Source organism: Polyodon spathula, chromosome 18 (genome assembly GCF_017654505.1).
Source record: "Polyodon spathula isolate WHYD16114869_AA chromosome 18, ASM1765450v1, whole genome shotgun sequence".
In the NCBI taxonomy this organism is placed as follows: domain Eukaryota; kingdom Metazoa; phylum Chordata; class Actinopteri; order Acipenseriformes; family Polyodontidae; genus Polyodon; species Polyodon spathula.
In genome coordinates, this window is record NC_054551.1 from 4691063 (window position 1) to 4712153 (window position 21091).

Consider the following 21091-nt stretch of genomic DNA (forward strand, 5'->3'; position numbering starts at 1 on the left):
TCTTGCCCTGTGACCACAGTCATTTAGTCTTCAGTAACAATTCCAGTAGTACTTGTTTTATTAACAGCACATAATACTTACGGTCACACTTCATCCCTTGGTGTAGGAGGCCGTAGAGGAGGGAGCCGCAGTGATCACAGAAGGTTGGGCTGGAATAAGTGTGAACCTTAAACTTGTGCTTACTCCTGGGATCCTGAAAGACAAAGCAAACACAATATGAGGAGTCTTGTTTACATGGTCTTCTCATATGCACTATATGTACTAAACAGACGGGATGACATTCACGTAGCGCTGTGCCACAGGGTCAATAGCGAATGTTCTACACACTTCTCTTCAATTTTTAATATTAACATTCGATTAATAAACCCTTCTATTTGACACATATTCACTCCAATTGTATATGTTCTTGTATAGAAACAGCAGTTGTTATCACAAAACAAAATGATGGATGTGCATGGTTAAAAGGAGCGGCAAGGATATTTAAATATTACTGGATTAATCACCTGCATAACAATCCTGTAGACAAAAGTGGTTTAGGGGATACAAATTTTAAATTATTTCTGAAGGTCGAGACATGGTTGCCTTTAACAACCATGTCTCGACCTTCAGAAATATCCTACAGACACAGGCAACACTGATTCACACTGTGATGAGAGACACACACATGACATCATAACCCCCGCCCCCCCCCCATTTCTGTATTTTGTCTGGTTTTAGAAAGGGGTCCTTATTGATTAAGTGCTGTCTAGTTCACTGCCTTTTTTTTTTTTTTGTGAGTGCCTTACACCAAGAAAAAAAAACAAGAAATGAAATAAATAATTAATTAATTAATTAATAAGATTCCCCCATAAGTGTGAAACACAAACCCCATGCAGATACTGGCACGCATGACAGAGAAAAACAAAACCAAGATAGATATTTAAAAAAGTAGTCTAGTCTATTTGCAAATAGTCTTGTATAGAAGTCTATAGGAAAGAGAGCTCCACTCTCAACACTGCAGAGCTGTATAGAGGTCTACAGGAAAGAGAGCTCCACTCTCAACACTGCAGAGCTGTGTAGAGGTCTACAGGAAAGAGAGCTCCACTCTCAACACTCCAGAGCTGTATAGAGGTCCATAGGAAAGAGAGCTCCACTCTCAACACTGCAGAGCTGTATAGAGGTCTATAGGAAAGAGAGCTCCACTCTCAACACTGCAGAGCTGTATAGAGGTCTATAGGAAAGAGAGCTCCACTCTCAACACTGCAGAGCTGTATAGAGGTCTATAGGAAAGAGAGCTCCACTCTCAACACTGCAGAGCTGTATAGAGGTCTATAGGAAAGAGCGCTCCACTCTCAACACTGCAGAGCTGTATAGAGGCCTGCGTTAATTATGAAATAAAACTAATTGAATGACAAAAGGTTTCAACAAGTCGTAGAAATGTTTGTCACCAACAAAGGATTTCTAAATTCAGTCCTAGAGGGTTTTCTAACTTACGCAGAGATTTTGCCGATGGCAGCACATTATAATTCACAAAGCCAACCTACAGCAGTCTTAAACACTATGAAATCAGAAGCACACAAAGCAACATGAGCTTAGACTGGAGTTTAACACAAGGAAAGCCGTCTGAAAAAACGACGGGGGAGGACGAGAGAACTCTCACAACGAAGGGGCCGTTTTCAAGCGCTTTCAACAAGAATTTTAAAATGCCCTTTTAAATTTAAAGACAGACTTATTAACAAGACTAATACTTACAGTCTACAGCCTTGGATCGCACTCAGTGAACCCACAATGTCCTTGTCAGTACCCCACAGCTTACCCACATTTAGACTGTTACTATCCGCAAACACATACCGATAACAACTATCACCTCATTCTTCTCCTGGCAGGATCAGAATATATATATATATATTTTTCATTCCTAGTGTTTACTTCACCATGCAATAATAAAATCAAATTCAGATAGAAACCTCAAGGAGAGGGGTGGGGCAGCCTTTAGTTGTCTCAGCCTGTGCACTGGCTACTATTAAGGCTGCTTTACGTCTTTGGCCACTAGCTATTTGTCACAGTCTATCAAACGTAATGTAAAACGTGCTGCAAGATTGACAGTATGCTATAGGCAGCCTGGCACATCCTGTGGATATAGCAACACAGTACAGCATCTGGCACGAACCAGAAGAGATTAATACAAAAGGGAGAGGAAGATGTTGTCAATAGCAACAAGATGAGGATTCAGTAGTGCCACTTGCAATCATCAAAAGAGTGCCAAGATATCTGGCATTTCTCAGCTGCTCGGCACTTATTGTAGACACTGCATTTCAGTCAAAGATAAGAGAATGTGGTGTTCTTAAGGTCAATGACTGTATGCTTGTCGCTCCTGTCCTGATTGTTGCGTAGCTGGCGTCATTTTAAAACTAAAAAGTGCATTAAGTAGGGTTAGGATAGCAAACACTTCTCGGTCTGATCCGTGGAAGCGAGATCCTGCAGCATGCAAGCTTTACTGCCTTGGTGTCCTCCAAGTCGACAGAGTAAAAGAAATACCTGGTAGTAAAGCCACAAGCTCCTTCTGCAGCACATTTCCTTGAGGCTGGAAGAGAAATGTGTTCCAGAAGGGAAAATATTGGTGCTGCTAAAGTGGCCATTCAAGAAATGACTGGATATTTATCAACAATTACACTTATAACTTCTCCGAGAGTGTAGTTCTCACACGCGAAATGGTCAATAACACCAAACATGTTCAGAAGTGTTTGGTGGTCATAATATGTTCAGAAGCGTGCCTTTTCTCTTGCACTCTTTGTAGAACAGACCCAACTTGCTTTGCTCACGTGCCTAACACAGCAAAGAATGTGCGAGAAATATACTCTCACCTTGATTAGAGGTAGTCCGGAATGTTTTTAGTCATACAGTAAGCGACGTGCTATGCAGGTCCATAGCAAAGGACCTTATTATTCAAAAATAAAATGAGTCTGCATACAATTACATCTTTTTATCAGCAGTTCCACGGGTAAGGATCACTTAGTAGTCCATCTTACCATTTCTGTTACATAAACTGGCCTTGCTCTGTAAGCTTCCAGATCTGATTGGTCACCCGACGAGGCAAGTTTGTCTGTCTGCTGAAGACTGCTGCATAAAGATGCCTTGAAGCCCTTTAGAGAATCCCTCAGAGAGTGTGATGTAACAAACACTATCTGGCAGTCTCATTCGCTATAATGATAATCTCAGTGATTTCGTTCCTTGCATTAAAGGATGGGAAATGCCAACAAAGATAACTTAAGACACTACATATCTACAATATTGTAAACTGGATAGAGGATTGTTCCAGTGTTGTGCATGAGAAATGCTAGATCAACAGAAGTCTTAGGTGACTGCAAGGCACCAGCTTGACTACGACACCAACTTTAGCCAGTGTTCTATCAGCAAATTCACAGAAGAGGCACCTGGTAGGGGAAGTGTCCTATGCAAAAATCCTGATCACATGTCAAATGGTAAGCAATGCAGTTAAAATTGAAAGCAGGTTAAAAATGTAGCTTGACTTGTAAAACCCATTGTAACAGCTTAGTGCAGACTGTTGCTTAAATGCTTGAATGGCTACACATTTAAAAGCATCAAGTAACCTTCAGATTCATCACAGGTTCCACCAGTATAGCAAAAACAAGACAAAAAAGAAGAGTTTTATTCTAACCACCATTATTTGAGCTTCTTACTCATTCTTATCTGTTTGAGTGGCACAGACATTACAACAACTTGCTGCCCCCCTGCCGACAGGGCCAGCTGCTGAAAATGAGGCTGCTTTCTTCCACTGCTGTGGAGGAGGGCTGTGTGGCGGGCCACCAGGGGCAGAGAAAGGAGTCCATGCCTTCCCTGACTGGTGTCTAACTGCGCTGTCTCTGCCAGCAGTAACCCCAGGCCTTATAACCAGGAGCTCCATAGAAGCACTATGTTAATTGTTAACCTTTTATTTAGCTTTAGCGCATTGTGCTACCTGGTGACTGAGCACCTATTCATTTGTGTAGATGTGACATTTTTTGTATTGTAAGACTAACCACTAACCCTTTTTTCTCATTATGCGCTGAACCAAAATGCACCTTAACGACATGCCTGAGTAGCTTTACACAGGGAAAACCAAATGAAGTAAAGGTGCCTGTTTGCAAGATGCAACCCTTTTAACGTATATTAGCAGGGCTTGAGTTCTGTCAGTCACTACAAGACCCATTCAGCTATAGCAGTTACTTTCAAGTCAATCAATCGGTGAAGAAGGGTGGGTGGGCTGGGTTGCACAGTGGATTTGTTCACAAGTGAAGGAAGTTTAAATCTGGAAGAGGACTTAAACCCTTGCAAAAATCAACAGATGGAGTTTGGTTTCCTGGTATTAAGATGTCCTTTACTGAAGGCCATGTGTACTGTAATCTGTAAAGTTAATGGTTGCAAAACCCAATTGAAACAGGACCCCGCTGTAAAACGAGACGCTGCATTTCAAAAGGAACATTACGATTTGTAAGAAGTGTAGGCTTCGATGCCAGCTCTTAGTTACTGAACTAGTGGTGTATATGCCATTCAGGGTGTAATGCATTGGATAAAAAAAATGTAAAAGATTGCTAACACAGGGGTTTGTTTTGGTATTGCAGTGCATGGTCCTTGGACTTTGCGAGGTCTAACATGGAACTTGGTAGAATTAGTCACCTACTGTATTCATACAGCATTCACCAACATTGTACTGTATGTTCTGCATCTGTAAGATGGATCCCAGAATGGTCTTCTAACCAGTTGTTCTGCTGACTGTACTTGGCACCCTTTTATATTAAACTTGGAAACCATTATTCCCAAGGACCTGCTGGGCCCCCAGAAGTTTAAAACAAAAACAGAAGGATAAATGGTTTTCCTTGTGCGATTAAAAAAAAAAAAAATCCAATTCAAACTTTGATTACAACACTGTCTCTTTTTTTAAAAAAATGATTCCCTAGGCTAGTGGTTACAGATCTTTCCCTCTTTATTTTGCTCCCCTGCATTTGATCAATTTCTTTGGCTAATCTCCTGGTTTCAAAGTGAGGAGCAACCAGGCAGCTTTTTTAGTTAAGACTGACAAACCAAGTTCATACCAGCATACTAAATGAATGGGGCATCACTTCTCTGTGTGAAAAGCAGAGACTTAGGGCTTTAATTTCATTTTTACGATCAACGTAATGTCTTCCGACAACCAAGAAAACTGAACCTCCAGCAAAGTGCGGTTCAGATAAGCATCAAAATGAGAACAACTAAGCCACCGAATAATTCCTAGTGGTGCTGGGATTAAATTAATATTCCAGCACAGAACTGCAGATACAGGAGAGGCTCAATTACTTTTTTGGCAACAAAGATTACATTTCCAGATAATCACATTGCATTGAATATACATTTGCTGTACAGGAAGTAATCCGTTTAGATGGCTGAAAAAATGAGTTCTATATAATGGAGCTGTAGCTGTAATTATGAAGGAGCTAGTACACTGTATTTAGATCACTTGCATCCCCGAATTCTTACTCTAAATAGTACCTTAACTTCAAATGACCTAAGGCATAAGAATTGAGCCCCCCAATTGGGTAAGACAACTGACACACAGCATTAATTTTGTCGCATTTACATTTTGTAGACCAATTCGGGATTAGTTGGGCGATGTGAGTTGCAGGTTGCTGAAAAGCACTTGTCAGCACTGTTCATCCATCCTTCCTAAACGAGAAGCGCACCGCTATGACAAAAACACCAGGCTTCTCCTTCATCTGAGACCAGTAAGCATGGATTCCCAGAAGAAAACCGCCTACACACCTCTTATTATACCAAGTGACTCAGATCAATTGCTTGCATTTATTTCTGCGAGATGCTATTCTGAGGGACAACCATTTAGAAAGTTTCAAGTTTGACAACAACAATTTTCTGATCCAACACGGCACGATTAATCTGACTGTTGGAAGCTGGAGCATTCTCCGAGAGCAAACGCTTTTCTTCCTCGTGTATTTCATGCACAGAGCTGTCACTGTGAGTCTACTGCTGTGCTGATGTGAAGTAGCAGTGGGCGTCTGAATATAAAAACTATTTAAATCACTGCTGTAGGGAGTTGATCCTAAAACTGCCATTTCTGACCTCAGGAATAAATTCAACACAAATATTTACTTTAAAAATAACAGCTCTGCATACTTCAACTCTGAGTCACCGATATGGTTTTGGTGGGAGTGGGACGACGACAATGTATTATATTATGCTAGGCTATTTTTGTCTTTGGATCGGTTTGTTTTTTTTTGTTTGTTTGTTTTGATATAGCCAGCAGATTCATAATTGCTTTCTAAAAAACAGTAAAACATCACAAGTTCAATTCACAATTGAGAAAATGAGTCATATGGCTAACAGAGAATTGGAACATTTTAGCATTGCTGGCATTTGGCATTTTTCAATGGCTCACTGCGGAGCTCAGGCTGAGTGTAACGCGACAGCAATGATCCACAAGCATAAATAGTCAGTGGGGCATAAAACATAGATTTAAAAAAACAGGAACGGTGCAGGAAACTGGAAGAGACAGATTTACAAATGCAACAGAATATAATTAACAAGAGGAAGGGGAAAGAAAGAAAGAAAGAAAGAAAGGGTAATGCAACACATCATAAATTATACATAAAAAATCAAGAATAAATTAAGTCAGTGTTAACTGGAACAACAAATGTCCAATATAACAAGCAGACTGCTAATGAGCTTGACACTAAGATGAAAGCGAGGTGCAACCAGAACAAAATAATGAACTCAATAAAAGCTGGCAGAATCAAAACAAAGACATTGTCTCTTATTTTCTACTGCAGGCCCCATGGGCGATTTATTTTGCGTTTAATTCAGGGAAGCTGCCGTTAAAATGATCTTGTCCTAAATTACATAAGCAACTTTCAAGATAGATGTAACATCTTCGTGAATGTAGGCTTCGTTATTACACAATACGGGGAGGTCAAAAGGAGTCAACAGGACCAAATCCCTAAGTGACTTTTTAATTAACCCACTTCCAGAATAGATTCTGAATAATTCCCTTTGAAAACAATGAGGAGGGCAATGCTGTCTTGAAGTTCAGTTTTATGCATTATGGCGTTTGCCATTGTCTTTACATTTAGCAACTAGACATTAAGGAGAAGCCAATTACTGTGTCCTAGGATATGGATTCATTAATTAATGACTATGCCCTCTGCCAAGTCCTTTATTCGAGTCTGCACCCCTCAATGGGTATACAATATATTTAGAGACCATTTTGATTGAATTATTAGACTTTTGGTTTATTGAACACTTACATAAATACATCTGTGAAGGGGTACACATAGCACATAGATTGTGGCAAGTATACAGGCTCCAAGGCCCAGGCAGAACTTTGTGCAGATGGACGTATAAATATGCACCCATGGGCTGCACATCTTTGAAGTTTAACATTTCGCTAAACTGGCACAGTTACTCAAAATTACACAGAATATTCCTTTAAGTCTAGGATGATATTTCACTGTGCCCAGTGACTCAAGCATCCATGATTCATGGACTAAACTACAGAAGTCCACAAAGTAACAGAATTAAACTTCTGGATAATTTATTTGTAAGAGGTCTGACGCGATAATCGGTTGCTGAGAAAAAGGCCACTGCGTTCATTATGGCTGCGATCATTTTTTACACTAACGAATTATTATCTAGTTAATAAATCACACTGATATTCAAAGTGACAAATCATGAATATGAGCTCAATTCTGTGAGATTAACTCTAGGCTTTAGATCAGTGCTTGCTTTCTAAATACAGGTCTGTGCACCCTAATCAGGATATTGATAAATTGAGATATCTGCTTAAACTCTAGGAGACGGTTCTTCCCAATGCTATTGCTTAATTGGGATACGCTATTTTCAAATTAACTGAGATGGCTTTTCAGTGCAAGACTAGTCGCATACCACAGTGCAGTGAGTACACGATTACACTGGGACTTGCATAACTTGCATGAACCACGTTGAACTCTTGAAAGAGCTGGACTCTTCTATGGTTTCGCAGGCTTCTGTTGCAAAGAAAGTTGGCGTGCCAACAGCGCAGGTGCCTCGCCTTGTGATAAGATGTGATTACATTCTATTTCATTTCATGTAGAAATAAAAAAAAAACAGAGATGAATTTTGTTTAGGAATAAAAAAAAAATAAAATATGGAGTCGTATTTTAAATTATGCAATTAACATTTACTCATAATGTGATGTGATTTCATCCTTTCTTTTCATTTAGAAACAACAAGTGTTACTTAAGGTTGTACTCAGGATATTTTTACTTCTCCCGAGGCATCCCGATAAAGTAGCGCCATCTGTATAATAAATAATGTTCAACTACGTTTTTGGCCATTTCTTGCATATTAAAATCTTCTTCAAACTTCAGTGTCCCAAGCAGGGATGAAAATAAGACTTCCACTGCGTAGCAGTTTGATCCATTCCTGGTTTTATTATGAGTTTAATAAGACACACCTGAGCTTGTTACCTATTCACTGTGCTTAATCAAGCTCGTATTAATCTGGAATGAGTGAAACTGCTATGCAATAGAAGTCTTACTTTCATCCGTGACCCTATGGCATAGATTACAGTACATCTGGGGTGTCTGATGATGTCAGGCTTGCACATCCGCCACAAAGTACAGACTGGCTCTTACGGGCATCCGTTACAACAGATTTTCAGTAGCGGTTAACCATAGTATCTTGAAACATTTTGTTTAATTAAAATGAACACAGTCACACACAGCGAGGGCTTTGCCTACACATACTGTAGAATTATGAAGATGACCCTGTCATTCACAGACATCCAGTCAAAGCAGATGTACAGTGAAGTGTGATGCACTCTCCAATAAATCTTGTTATGAAAGGTCATTCCTGGGAGTCTGCATTGGTCCTTGGGTTAACGTTGTTGTTGAAGCTGTTTTTGGATCAAGCACACAAGCAAAGGGTCTTTCACTGCCCGAGTTTGGCACAAAACTGGACAGGATGGACCAAGTTTTTCACTACTGTATGTAAATATAAGGAAATATAGATTATATAAAAATATTTTGGCATTTAATAAACATATCTAATAAACACTGTGTTATGTATGTTATGCTAGTTTCTAATCCTACATAAATTCTTAAAGAAAATAAATAAATGGGTGCCAAGAATGATTGCACATGTCGGAAGCTAACCTTAGTTTTGTGAGACTGGCACCACCTTAATCATCTGTTCTTGATTTAGTGGTGTGACCTTCAAGTATATATGAATGCAGAAATGTGCCAAAATGTAATATTCTGGGAAAAGCCAAGAGGGTACTGTCCTGTTTAATTCTGATGCGGAGAACTTTTATAATCTTCCTTGTACGGCTCTATTTTTTCCCACGGAAAATGTCACTGCGGTATGTTAAAAAAAAAAGAAAAAAAAAAAAAAAAAATGACTTTTCATTATCTGAGAGTCATGTTTCCTGACTGGAGCCTCCCTTCCCAGTAGACCCCCGATTCTATTAGCTGTAATAGATTACACATTATCACCTCCTCTGGGCTCCCTGGGACAGCTGCATAATAGAATCCACTGGACAGTTTAGTGTCAGCCATCTTTAACTAAAGAAAAGACAAAAACTACTGCAGTGGAAATGGACAGTCAGCAGGGGAATCGGATAAGCAGCAATAGAACGTTCTGTTTCTGCTGATTAGGTTCCTAGACCCATTTTAATGAAGGCTAGATATCTATTTATTTTAAATACCACCAGTGTACATTTGCTTTTAGTATCAGATATCTCTGTGGCAATACAAGGTTTTTTGACTTAGTTTCCTAGATGTTTTACCTTATATTTTAGATTGATTGTTGATGTATGCATCTTCTTTATTGTCATACCAAACCCACGAATCTATCTACTGTCAGTGGAAACTTTATGAATTCCTTTTATTTTCTCAGCAAACCATACCTTAAGAATGGCTTTCTTTGAGTTTAAAATTGGCCAAGGAAGAACAATACTCTATGGAGAGCCAGGTTCTGTCAAGCGGTGAGTTGTCATTTTCTAGTGGTAGTGGAACTCATTAAAAGTACATTTACTGTAATCAAGCTCAGACTGTTGACAGCAGCTCTAGCAGTAGTGGACACACATGGTAGGTCAGAGAAGACAGGTAATGAGTGAGAAATGTCTGGAGGGGGATAAGATATGGCTGCGCTTACATAAGCAATATCATCATGTTCAGAAAAACTGTACTGGAACTGAAATGTTCACACTTGATGGGGTGCATTATCACAAAAGATGCTATTAAACACAAATTATATGCATATAAAACGGCAGTGCTATTCTTACTTAACTGCATGTGCAAAAACAACTTTTAGTGATGTCAATTTTCCAAACCTGCACCAACTGATATAAAAAAAACAAACAAAGAGGAATTAGGAAGCAGGAAGGGTCACAGAGATAACAATGGCCTTAAAAGTTGAATTTACTTACATCGGAGTCTGGTCCCTTATCGGCACCAGGACAGGAAAAAGTGACAAATTCATGGCAGCGTTTGTGCACCACAAAGCAGCAAACTGCAAGAAGAACAGAGAAGAGGCACAGATAAATCAGCAGCAGTTCACACCAGCCCAGGATGGCGTCATCATGACCATTAAAAAAAAGCAGTTTAAGCAGCAGTAATAGTGATAGTATATAATTTGATCACCATACTTTACCATTAATTCCCCAGATATCATTCTACTATATATTGCTAACACTTTTTCAGTATTATCTTTCAAAAACAAAGCAGTAGAACAGTCTGAAACATTTTCATGAATATATAAACTAAACTCAATCCTTGAAATACTGTATGGCTCTGTTGTCCTACAGCGTCTTTAAAACAAAGAAAAAGGGATGTACCAAATAAACAAATCTATGATAACTGTATGCAATGATTTACCTTCAGTTAACATCTGATTTTGTTATTCAGAACATTTTTAACTTTTAAAAAGATGCAATGAAGATAACAGTGCCACAGTTAAAAATGCAATCCTAGGGCTATTGCAAAGTTAACCAGGAAACATAGTGTTGCATATTCACTCTGCTTATTGCATGAATGTATACCGGAGCAAGTGATTTAGTACAAATGCATGCAATTTCTCAGAGCAGGGCCAGTGAGCGCCTCTCATCACACAGCTCCGACTAGGGAACATAATGAATGGAAATGTATTTTACTGGCAAATATGATTATACCCATGCAGCCTAAAGCTGTGATTAGCCTAAATGAGAAATCCCAAACATCTTAAAAGCTACATTGGCAAAATATGTCTATTTTAGGAGGCAAGAGCATGAAAGCTTGATGTCTAATTGGAAGCACTCAAAAAATAAATAATAATATAACATAATATCTTTCTAATTTCATGATAATCTTGTTTCCTCTCCTCAAATAACAGCTTGTAGCGCTTGATCAATCCCACCTACTGTAACTCTAACCTACCACTTTCACTACAATTCTATAGGCCTTCTTTACTAATGACCAGGGTCAGAGATTGTTTCTTGCCTGCAATCCATTATTAGCTGGTCATAATATCTCTACCTATTATATATATATATATATATATATATATATATATATATATATATATATATATATATATATATATATATATATATATATATATATATATATATATATATATATATATAAGCCAATATATTTTAAAATGTTGTGTGAAAAGTCCCTTCAGTGCATAACTTGTTGGGCTACTTTCTCTCCCCCCTTTAAACCTATGGTTATTTGCATGTACATAATGCATGGACAAAGGTTCAAAACATATTAACACAGATCTAATCCCGGGAATAACATGTCTGACTGCACTACAGAGAGGTTCACAATAGCAGCCTAGGCTATTTACATACACTGCACTGCACTTTTCAAATAAAAGCAAGTAGATATAGACACCGACTGGCTCTGTGTGATGTTCAAGTAAGGCAAGCACAGTAATTGAACTGGATTGACCCTTTCATCAAATAAAATTCAGATGAACAGTATGCTTGCAAATACAGTCTTATCTTAAAACAACAGACTCAGATATATTTAAACGAAGTGCAATCCACCCCTGGTTTAACTCCTTTGTATCTGGAATTGTCAATCGCAAATGACAAGTTCACTTCTGCAATGGTTTCTTCTGCAGTACTGCAACTAAAACCACCTATAACCTTGAGGCTGTGCTGTAGGGGCTTAGTCTAGTGGATCATATCGTACATCACGTGACCACATAAATGTGTGCATGCATTGCAGACTATGGGGTTCTCTACCTTCATTGGCCAGTCGGTGCATTTTGCACATGACTAGAGGTTACAATTAAATCAAAACGCAGAACCAAGCAATCTAGATTACAGAAGTCTTCCTTAGAATGATGGTCCTGATGCAGTTTTGTCCTGCATTGCAAGAAGACAGCTGGGGGTCCAGCTTTGTTCCAAAGTTCAACCTCTGCCACAGCTTCACATTACAGCTTCTCAGCACGCCTGTTGGGAGGCTCCATTTCAAAAGTTCATTATTAATGAAATCATTAAATATACATGCAGTTAACACCTAGCAGCCTTTGGTGATACCCTGCCGGGAACGTATATAAGAGGGAAGATGAGCGGAAGTTAACTGTACAGTCTCTTCAATTCAATTAAAAAGTCCATTGGCAACATACTGAAAAACAATACCCTTCTATCTCTCTCCCCTATTCATTATTATCATTTATAGGACAAATGCTGCTCATGGAAAAACGTAGCCTATGAAAACGTCGCCAGGACCACAAATCCTGTCAGCGTGGATGCTTCCAAGGGGAACCAAAAACTTAGCACTCCTGTGCCAGTTAGACGCTTATAGTTGAGAGAGAGAGTTCCATCCACTTTGGACTGTTACTGGAATTATCATTAGCAGCTTGTCCTGTCTGTGTCTACTTTTATGAATCAATCTATTACAGGCTGGACTGATTGATAAAAAGAAGGATTGGGCTCTGGCTTTGAGAATTGGGATGTATTTTAATGAGCAAACTAAACTTCGAATCAAACTCTTTAAAGCCTCACTGTGGTGCCCCAGCTACTGCATTCTGTTCAAAATTAACCCATGCTGGTACCAGACCAGATCATTTGCTACAGACGGGGTTGGTCAGCCTGTTTCACAGGGTGATATATGGCATTGCAAGTGTAGACCGCAGCTGATCTGAAATATCCTTGAAATCAAGTTGTCACATCTCAAGTGTTTAGATTTTATATAATGGGCAACTGTGTACTCCATAAGTCAATGCTTTTGTCACACTTAGCCATTGAAAATGGAAAATAACCAATGTCCCAAAGATAAGCCTACTACTTTTTTTGGGTGAAATTGAGCGCTAATGACTTCTGACTCAACAACTACTGTGTCTGTGAATGTCTATTCACTTAACTACTGTGCCTGCTATGCCACGCACTACAGTACTTAACCAGTCACCATAGCTTTAAGACGACAGTGCATTAACCATCTGTATCAAGAGTCAATGAAAACGGACCCAAGACAAAGGGTTAAAGATTAAATATCTCTATGGTATTTAGTTTAAGGGCTACTCAGATCTCAGATGTACAGGTACCTGATCAATTACAACCATCAACAGAGGATCAAAACCAACAGCCTGAAACTGCTGCAATCACATGGCCAAAAATGGAAGTTCAGACAGACCACTGAAATGTGTCGGCATTCAATATATGTAACGTATCGGTACAAAATCGGCTGCTGTCCATGCTTAAGTACGATCATATTACTACCTGGTACTTGGAGTTCCAAGAAAATATAGACTTGAATTACCACCCAGACACAATGGCATTAAAAATTAGGCATCCAGTTGCACTGTGTCAAGGGAAAATACTGCACTGAAAATACAATGCAATGACAATTCCAGATAATGGAGACACTTACAGAAATTATTCTGGGTAGAGCTCTTCCTCTTTAAAAAAGGTACAGTACAAGTATGTTTCGCTTCACTAAAACAAAATTTCACTTCGCTACAAATGCAGTACTGTACAGTCATTTACAACATTGTGTAAAATTCTGTTTTAAATGTCTTGAGGGGGAAATGTAGCACTTGAGACACAGACACACAAACGCTTAAAATACTCAATTGCAGAAAAAGAATAAATACAACATGATTGCTTTCAAAGAATTCCAGAAATTGTTTTAAAAAGTGCAGTAACACTTTAAAGACTGGCAGACATTATAGCCTAGCTACTGAACCTTCATATTCTATTTTGGTTTGTTTATGGTAAAACCCCTCTTTCTTTGGGGTGCTAAGCCTTAAAAGAATATTTTATAGGATGGAATGGTTAAATGTCTGGTAACAGTGTTTATGTATATACCGGATTTAGCAAAAAGTAACATTTTCACCATTAATTTCCATTTTTTATCATGGCTTACATGAAAAAAAAAAAAAAAAAATGCCTAGAGGTAGTTGCTCTGTGCAATAACGATTAATGCTTCCTCTGCAATAATGCCTGCGTAATGTCGTAATGTATTTTCTATTGTTTTGGCCAGGTTACAGTACTTGCACGGTTCAGATTCTTTTTTTAAAGTTATTAGTTGTTAGAATTAATACAGCAAAAAAGATTAGTTGGTACTCTGTTTTGTACTGCGCAGCTAACGCTACTGTAGCTTGAACTGGAAGACCTTACGCACTGCGATGTGGCTGCTGAACTGTGGGGAGCTAAGTTGTGTCTTGGAACTAGGAGATCGTTACCACAGAGTGCTTCGAGCAAGTGTCTTTGAGCTCTGTGTTCTAATGCTGTAACCAAAAGCAACAAATCTGTGCCAAGCAAATAAAGAATATTGGACATTGCTTATACACTTCATGAACATAGCTGGCTCCTCTCTAGAGACACAAAAACTTTACCAGCCTACACCTGTAATTTCGCCCCACTTATGCCTTAGCGACAACTTTACGAGCTCTGGGCGTTGGCTCAGCAGAATCCGAGATATATAGATATATTACCCCCCCACCCCCACCCCCCACCCCGCACAATAATATCATTTTTAAATATTAAAAGAAAAACAGGTTATTCAACAGTCCTGTACTGGAGTACAGTTCCAGGTTGTGTCGAAAAATAGGCCTATAATGTCACCTCAGACAAAGCAACAGAAACTAATAGGTATACTATAGAATTTCATTATTTACCTTGCTTTCAGCTAATGTCCCCAACTACCTAAACACACTCTGCACTGCAAAATGGTAACTGAATTATAATCTGCATGGCAACAAAAGAAAAAAGTTTTTTTTTTTTTCTTCCTTCAAATCCACTTGCGATTAAAATAAAAATGAATTATTGTTTAAAGATTAAAAATTATAAAAGGTTTGCAGTGAAGAACAATTTCTGTCATGTGGGAAGAAAGACAATTGATGCCACTCAGAGAAGAAATTTCTTAACAAGGTTAATTGCAAACTCTTTCTGCTTTCTTTCACCTGGTCCTTGGATCTAGCAGGAATCCTTTTTTAAACATTTTTCTATTGTGAATCACAGAAAACAGATACACAATGTTCACAACTTCTTCTACAAACACCGCATTCATTAAGAGTTGCCAGCTTTGACCCTTGAGGAGTCTTATTGTTCTACTTGTATACTTTAGCTTGGCAGTAAAATTAACCTCAGAGACCTTTTGTACTTTTTTTGAATGATGAACACAGGTAACACAAGACTTCTGCCCGAAAAGACTTCGCTTCAGATTGTCTTAATAGTGTTACATGAATACTCTTGAAATGGATACAAGCGATCAGCTGTAGAACGGGCCCATTCACCGACTGCTGTTCTTTGGGCGTCAAAGGGAAGTACAGGCAAATCCATAAAGCACCCCTGTATTTTTATATATCATTGTACATACATACCATGCCATCGTGCAATAGAAGGACATAGGATTCTGGGTGATGGGGGAATTAAACCAACAACCTGTAGGTCAGTGAAGCTCAAAGCAGTGGACGTAGTGTAATCTCGATGCTGCAATACTGATGACGCAGTCAAGGAACTAAAGTCTTTATAATCTTCTACCCTGGTGATCGCAATCTCTACTTTTGTTCCATTTGATGAATCCGCAGTTTTAAGATTATTTTATTTAACATTTTTTGGGAAAAAAAAGACTATTTAAATTATTTTGCAAGGAACACAAAATGTGCCCATGACCACTGGATGCTCATCCAAAAACTGCCTCTGTTCCTGGTTTGTCCCCCAGAGTTAATCTCCCAAGTCTGAAGAGCTCCAGAACTGTTGAGCCTTCAACCTTCATAAATCTTTCAAGGGAAGCTAGTGATGGCAAACACTCCTGATTTTAGGAAACCTAATCTCCCCGGTCTCAGCAGTGAAGCTCCCTGTTTAGAAACTGCAAAGATAATATTAACACTGGAGACTAGTTGGGAAAGTGAGAGTGAGAGAGAGAGAGAGAGAGAGAGAGAGAGAGAGAGAGAGAGAGAGAGAGAGAGAGAGAGAGAGAGAGAGAGAGAGAGAGAGAGAGAGACAGATTCAGGAGGCTTTGACTTGAGCAATAAATGAGCTGCCTGGAACTACACAGTAATTAATTCATTCCTTCCTCATTCTTTTCTGAAATATCCTTGAAAATGTTTTCATATGAAAAATGTTCTTCGTCTTTGGAGTTGCGAATGAGATGTTGCAGCGGGAGAGCTGAAAGAGTAAAGGCATTGGTTTAAAATGTAATTAGTTTTTGGTCAGTACAACCAGCAAACTGTGACATTGGAAAATGTCAAAGTCAACAAGCTTGCTAACAGTGAATAGCCCGCTTGGGTTTTGACACAAAAGGTGACAAAAAGAAAAAAAGGTTTGACAGGTCCAACACTAATCAGCTTGGATTCACCACCTCTAACAGTTCTCTAACCCAGCCAAGATCTACACTCTTATTTTCACATTTACCTTGTTGTTCTGGTGTGTTCATTACTGGATTTACAATATACAGGGGTGTCACGTGATTATGAACACAGCAGCTTGCCTGTCTGTAACAGTCACTGCACATTATTCTGTAATTCACCTCACCTTCACACAATCTGAAATGCCTGAGTGCATGAATGATGCTAAGACAGTATACACCGTCATTATAAAATATGATCAAATATTAACAGATTGTGAAAACAAATATTGTCACATTGTGCCCCCACTGTGGTGTCCCTAGCATTCCAAAAACATCCCTTTTTTGTTTGCAAAAATCAGGGCAGACAGTATTTTAATTTACACATCTCCCTCCATCCCTCACTCTGTCAAGTAGGAGTCTAGCGATCTTGCCTTCCAGTGATTTCTCTTTCTCTGTAGAACATGTGTCCTATAAAAGGACAAGTGCCCTGGAGCGGACATGCAATTCACCAGTCGACCACAAGCATTTCCACTACAAGATTGCTTGCTCTCTTACCATATGTCAATATTCCAAAAAGGCTCCATCCCTAGCTCTATCCACTTAATCTATGAACTGGACACATACTGCAGTAAACTCACATAGTGTAGAACAAATGACTTGGTATTTACACTGACCTCTGCTCAAGGCAATTAGAAATGAAAGGCCGGTCAATATTAGTTTTCAAAGCTTCAAAGTAGTTTTCCCAGCAGAAAAAAAACACCCTAAATAATACTGCACTTAAACCAACACTAGAACATTTCCACCTGCTTATGAAAAGTGTTTCCTGGGAGTCTTGAAGCAGATTGTTAACTAAAAGAGATTTTATTAAAATCATTTAACGCCACTTTAAGTCTGATACAAGGATGAAAATATGACTCCCACTGTATAGCAATTTGATCCATTCCTGGTTTTACTGTGAGTTTAATAAGAAACACCTGAGCCTGTTACCTGTGGCTAACCAAGCTTACAGTAAAACCTGGAATGGGTGAAACTGCTATGCAATAGGAGTCTGTCCATCCCTGTGTTATATGATTTCAGAATAAAAAAAAAAAACAGGAATAAAGAGAGAGCTATAAATACCAATGCTGGTTAAATGTGAATCATGGGTCCATTTTGCATAATTCTATAGCTATATAATATCTGTTGCCATAGATCCGAGGGAACACTTCTGATCTGATGGCTATCAATCACGCACCACCCCAGACTTATACAGCAATACAGCAGCAGAGTTTCTACATTTACATAGAGCCTCAGGAAAGTGGCTGAATTCAAGTTTCCACTTGGCAAAATTTGATTGTACAGCAGCAATAGACTGTTATTGAGTATGGTCTACTTAGGTCTCTCTTTGTATTAGTGCTGGCACTATTGACCTGTGCCTGTGATGGCCCCACAAAATGAATAAACTAACAGGTCTAGTAAAAGAATTAAAGATCTTGAATATGGATTCTCTTGCCAATGTTAATTTGCATCAGTATGACTGGTATTGTAGTGCTGCTTTTTAAATGATGCTTGAAAAAAAAAAAAAAAAAAAAAAACTTCAAGCAGTCAAGTCTAAGATTATGAAGCTGCACAGATGATATGAGCAGGTTTCCATTCATATTTTCAAAATCTTCCAGAACAGGTGAAATAAAAATGGACACACTTCTATGAGATGGCCTTCACATTGAATCAGATCATTTCACGTCTCAGGACAGGCTGTACATTACCACAGCTGCCGGCAGAGGCAGAGAGAGAGAGAGAGAGAGAGAGAGAGAGAGAGAGAGAGAGAGAGAGAGAGAGAGAGAGAGCGATATCACCCTTATTCCATTATTATTCACCCTTTCAGTACCCCTGATAGATGCACACCTATTAGCCAGTTTGAATTAGAGCACCCCAGCTCCGATTAATAGGAACCACTCAGCAGCCCTCGTTCGTATCACACGAATACCATTTTACCAGTACAGTAAATATTTAGAACAGTTTAATTAAGGTTGTCTGTGTCTGCTGAGCTGACTGATTACCAGGGGTAATAACTTGGAAAATATTTTAAGAACAAAACAAACAAGATAACGGTAAAAAGCTTTTTTTTCTTTTCTTTTCTTCTTCCTGGTGACTGTTTGTGACACTGGTTCATGACTTGAAATATGTCTGCAATTCTCTCTAAGCCGGGCTGCCAATGTGCTTTACAATCATTTCGGGGTGTTGCTGAAAAGCAGTTACTGTATTGCATGTTGAAACCTAAGAAGAAAGTTTAATGGAGTATAGTGGGCACCTGTATTTCAATAATCTTTTTCTTTTCTTTTTTAATGCAAGCTCAGGTCCGGAAATGTATTATAATTCCTCATTCAGGGACAAAATGTGTTGTACTACAGGATTAAAATAACTGAATAACTGTACTTGACTTCTTTTCTGTACTTTCTTTTTTAAGTCCAAAATTAAAACAGCCGAGTCTGCTTTTACGATAATCGAAATGCAGCATATAAAACAGAATTAGTACACCTGAACTGAAACGAAACAGTAATAAATGCAAGTAATACTTGCCCTCAGCATTTTTATGTCAGTTTAGTGTGTCAGCTTGTACATTTAAATCCATAAGAAAATAAACAAACCTGAATAAAGAGCAAAAGTTGACTGAAAACTTCATACAGTTCTTACAGCAAGAGGTCTGAAGGAAACTGCATTTGCTTATGGCTGCTTCAGTTTGGCTCCATATTAGATACAGTGCGGTTACTGTGGGTACCGAAGGAGGAGGAGGAGGAGGAAGAGAGGAAGGGGTAGGCCAAGTTCTCAACAGGAGTACTAGCTAGACTGCCACTTGCTCAACGTGACAGGTCTCCAAGGCATGTAAAGTGTTCTCGAAAGACTGTGCGACAACTCCTCCATGATTAATGTCTCCAGTTCCTTTAGAGAAGCCTGCAGCAAATTCTGAAATCCACATGGCCCATAGAATCACGTGGGGGGCAGTGTGTTAACATGTGTAAAACATTGCAGATAATTCCTATAATTTGTCCTTGCAGAATCATACAGAAAAAAGAAAAAACAGGCAGAAAGACAAACAGGGAACATTTCAATTGATACGATATGATATGAAGTCCACCTAAACAAATATAATCACCAGATTACAGGAGAGCACAAGTAGCTGGACCAAGCATGCATCCAGTGAAACCCCAGCCTACTATGCCATCTTAGATTAAATGACCAGAGCTTTCCTGGGTAGCTCCAAACTAATAATACAAAATAAAAAAATAAAAAAAACATTTCACTTTCAGCATACTAGAATTTTTATACTGTTGAGCATATTCACTTTTGACTCCTTTTACCCTGTGCTTACCCTGTGCTCCGCCTCCTCACCATGTCAAATTCCATCCATAGCAGTTTCACCCATTCCAGATTTTACCAGGAGCTTGATTAGCCACAGTAAGCTCAGGTGTATCTTATTAAACTCATAGTAAAACCAGGAATGGATCAAAAGGGCAATGCTATTGGAGTCTCTTTTTCCATCCCTGAATTGTGTCCAGATCTTTCTATTCTGTATTTGGGGAATTCACCAATCTAGTTTATCTTCATTTTTTTTTTTTTTTTTTTTTTCTAAAAAGTTGAACCAGCTAAAATGTTTCCTTGTTTTACATCGTGTTTTATTTCCTCTCCATAGGACAGGATGCAATGTCAACTTGCAGTTGAGTCCTGTGGTGCTAAAGGGATTAAATATAAAAATAAACTTGACCGTATGGAGTCTATATGAAGATAATTGAGAGAAGAAACAGTCATTATCAAGAGGAAGTGACGCTTTTAGACAGAAGCACATGAAAAAAAAACAAGGCAAGGAATACAAATACATTAACAAAGTTTGTAAAAAGTTAGAATTCTATTGCAGAAGGAGAAATAAACCTCTTTTCGTTGTCCTAATGATCGTCTCCCTTGTGAAATACAATATGAATTACAAATGCTTTGCTTTACATTACAGCGTGTCTTGTGGCTTTTAGGTGTTTGTGGTTTTACGTTTGCGCTGGGAAAAAAAAAAATTCTGTGTCAGTCAAAAAGTAACCTGAAAAGGACGTGTGTAATTTTAGTCCTTTACTTAAATAAAAAATAAAACAAACATGATCTGATTGAAAAGGTTAAAAAAAATCTGAGGTCATATTGCTGACATCCATCAAAACTTACCAACGAGTTTGACAGAAAGTGGCATAAAAGTTTAGCACACTTGCCGTCAATTAAGAATGTAACAGCTGTATCAATGCACTGAAAAATGTAAAGACTGAGCGAAACGAAGAGTATGTGAC

General features: G+C 38.6%; 1 protein-coding gene across 3 annotated transcripts in view; it reads right to left on the minus strand.

Moving 5' to 3' along the window:
- LOC121331034 (protein kinase C beta type-like) overlaps positions 1-21091 on the minus strand; it is a 98685-nt gene that overhangs the window by 56998 nt on the left and 20596 nt on the right. For all 3 annotated transcript variants that reach the window (XM_041278141.1, XM_041278142.1, XM_041278140.1), the window contains exons 3-4: positions 10433-10515; positions 82-193 (exon numbers count right to left, since the gene is read on the minus strand). In XM_041278141.1, the coding sequence (XP_041134075.1) occupies positions 82-193; positions 10433-10515 (195 nt within the window). The remainder of the gene's footprint in view (positions 1-81; positions 194-10432; positions 10516-21091) is intronic.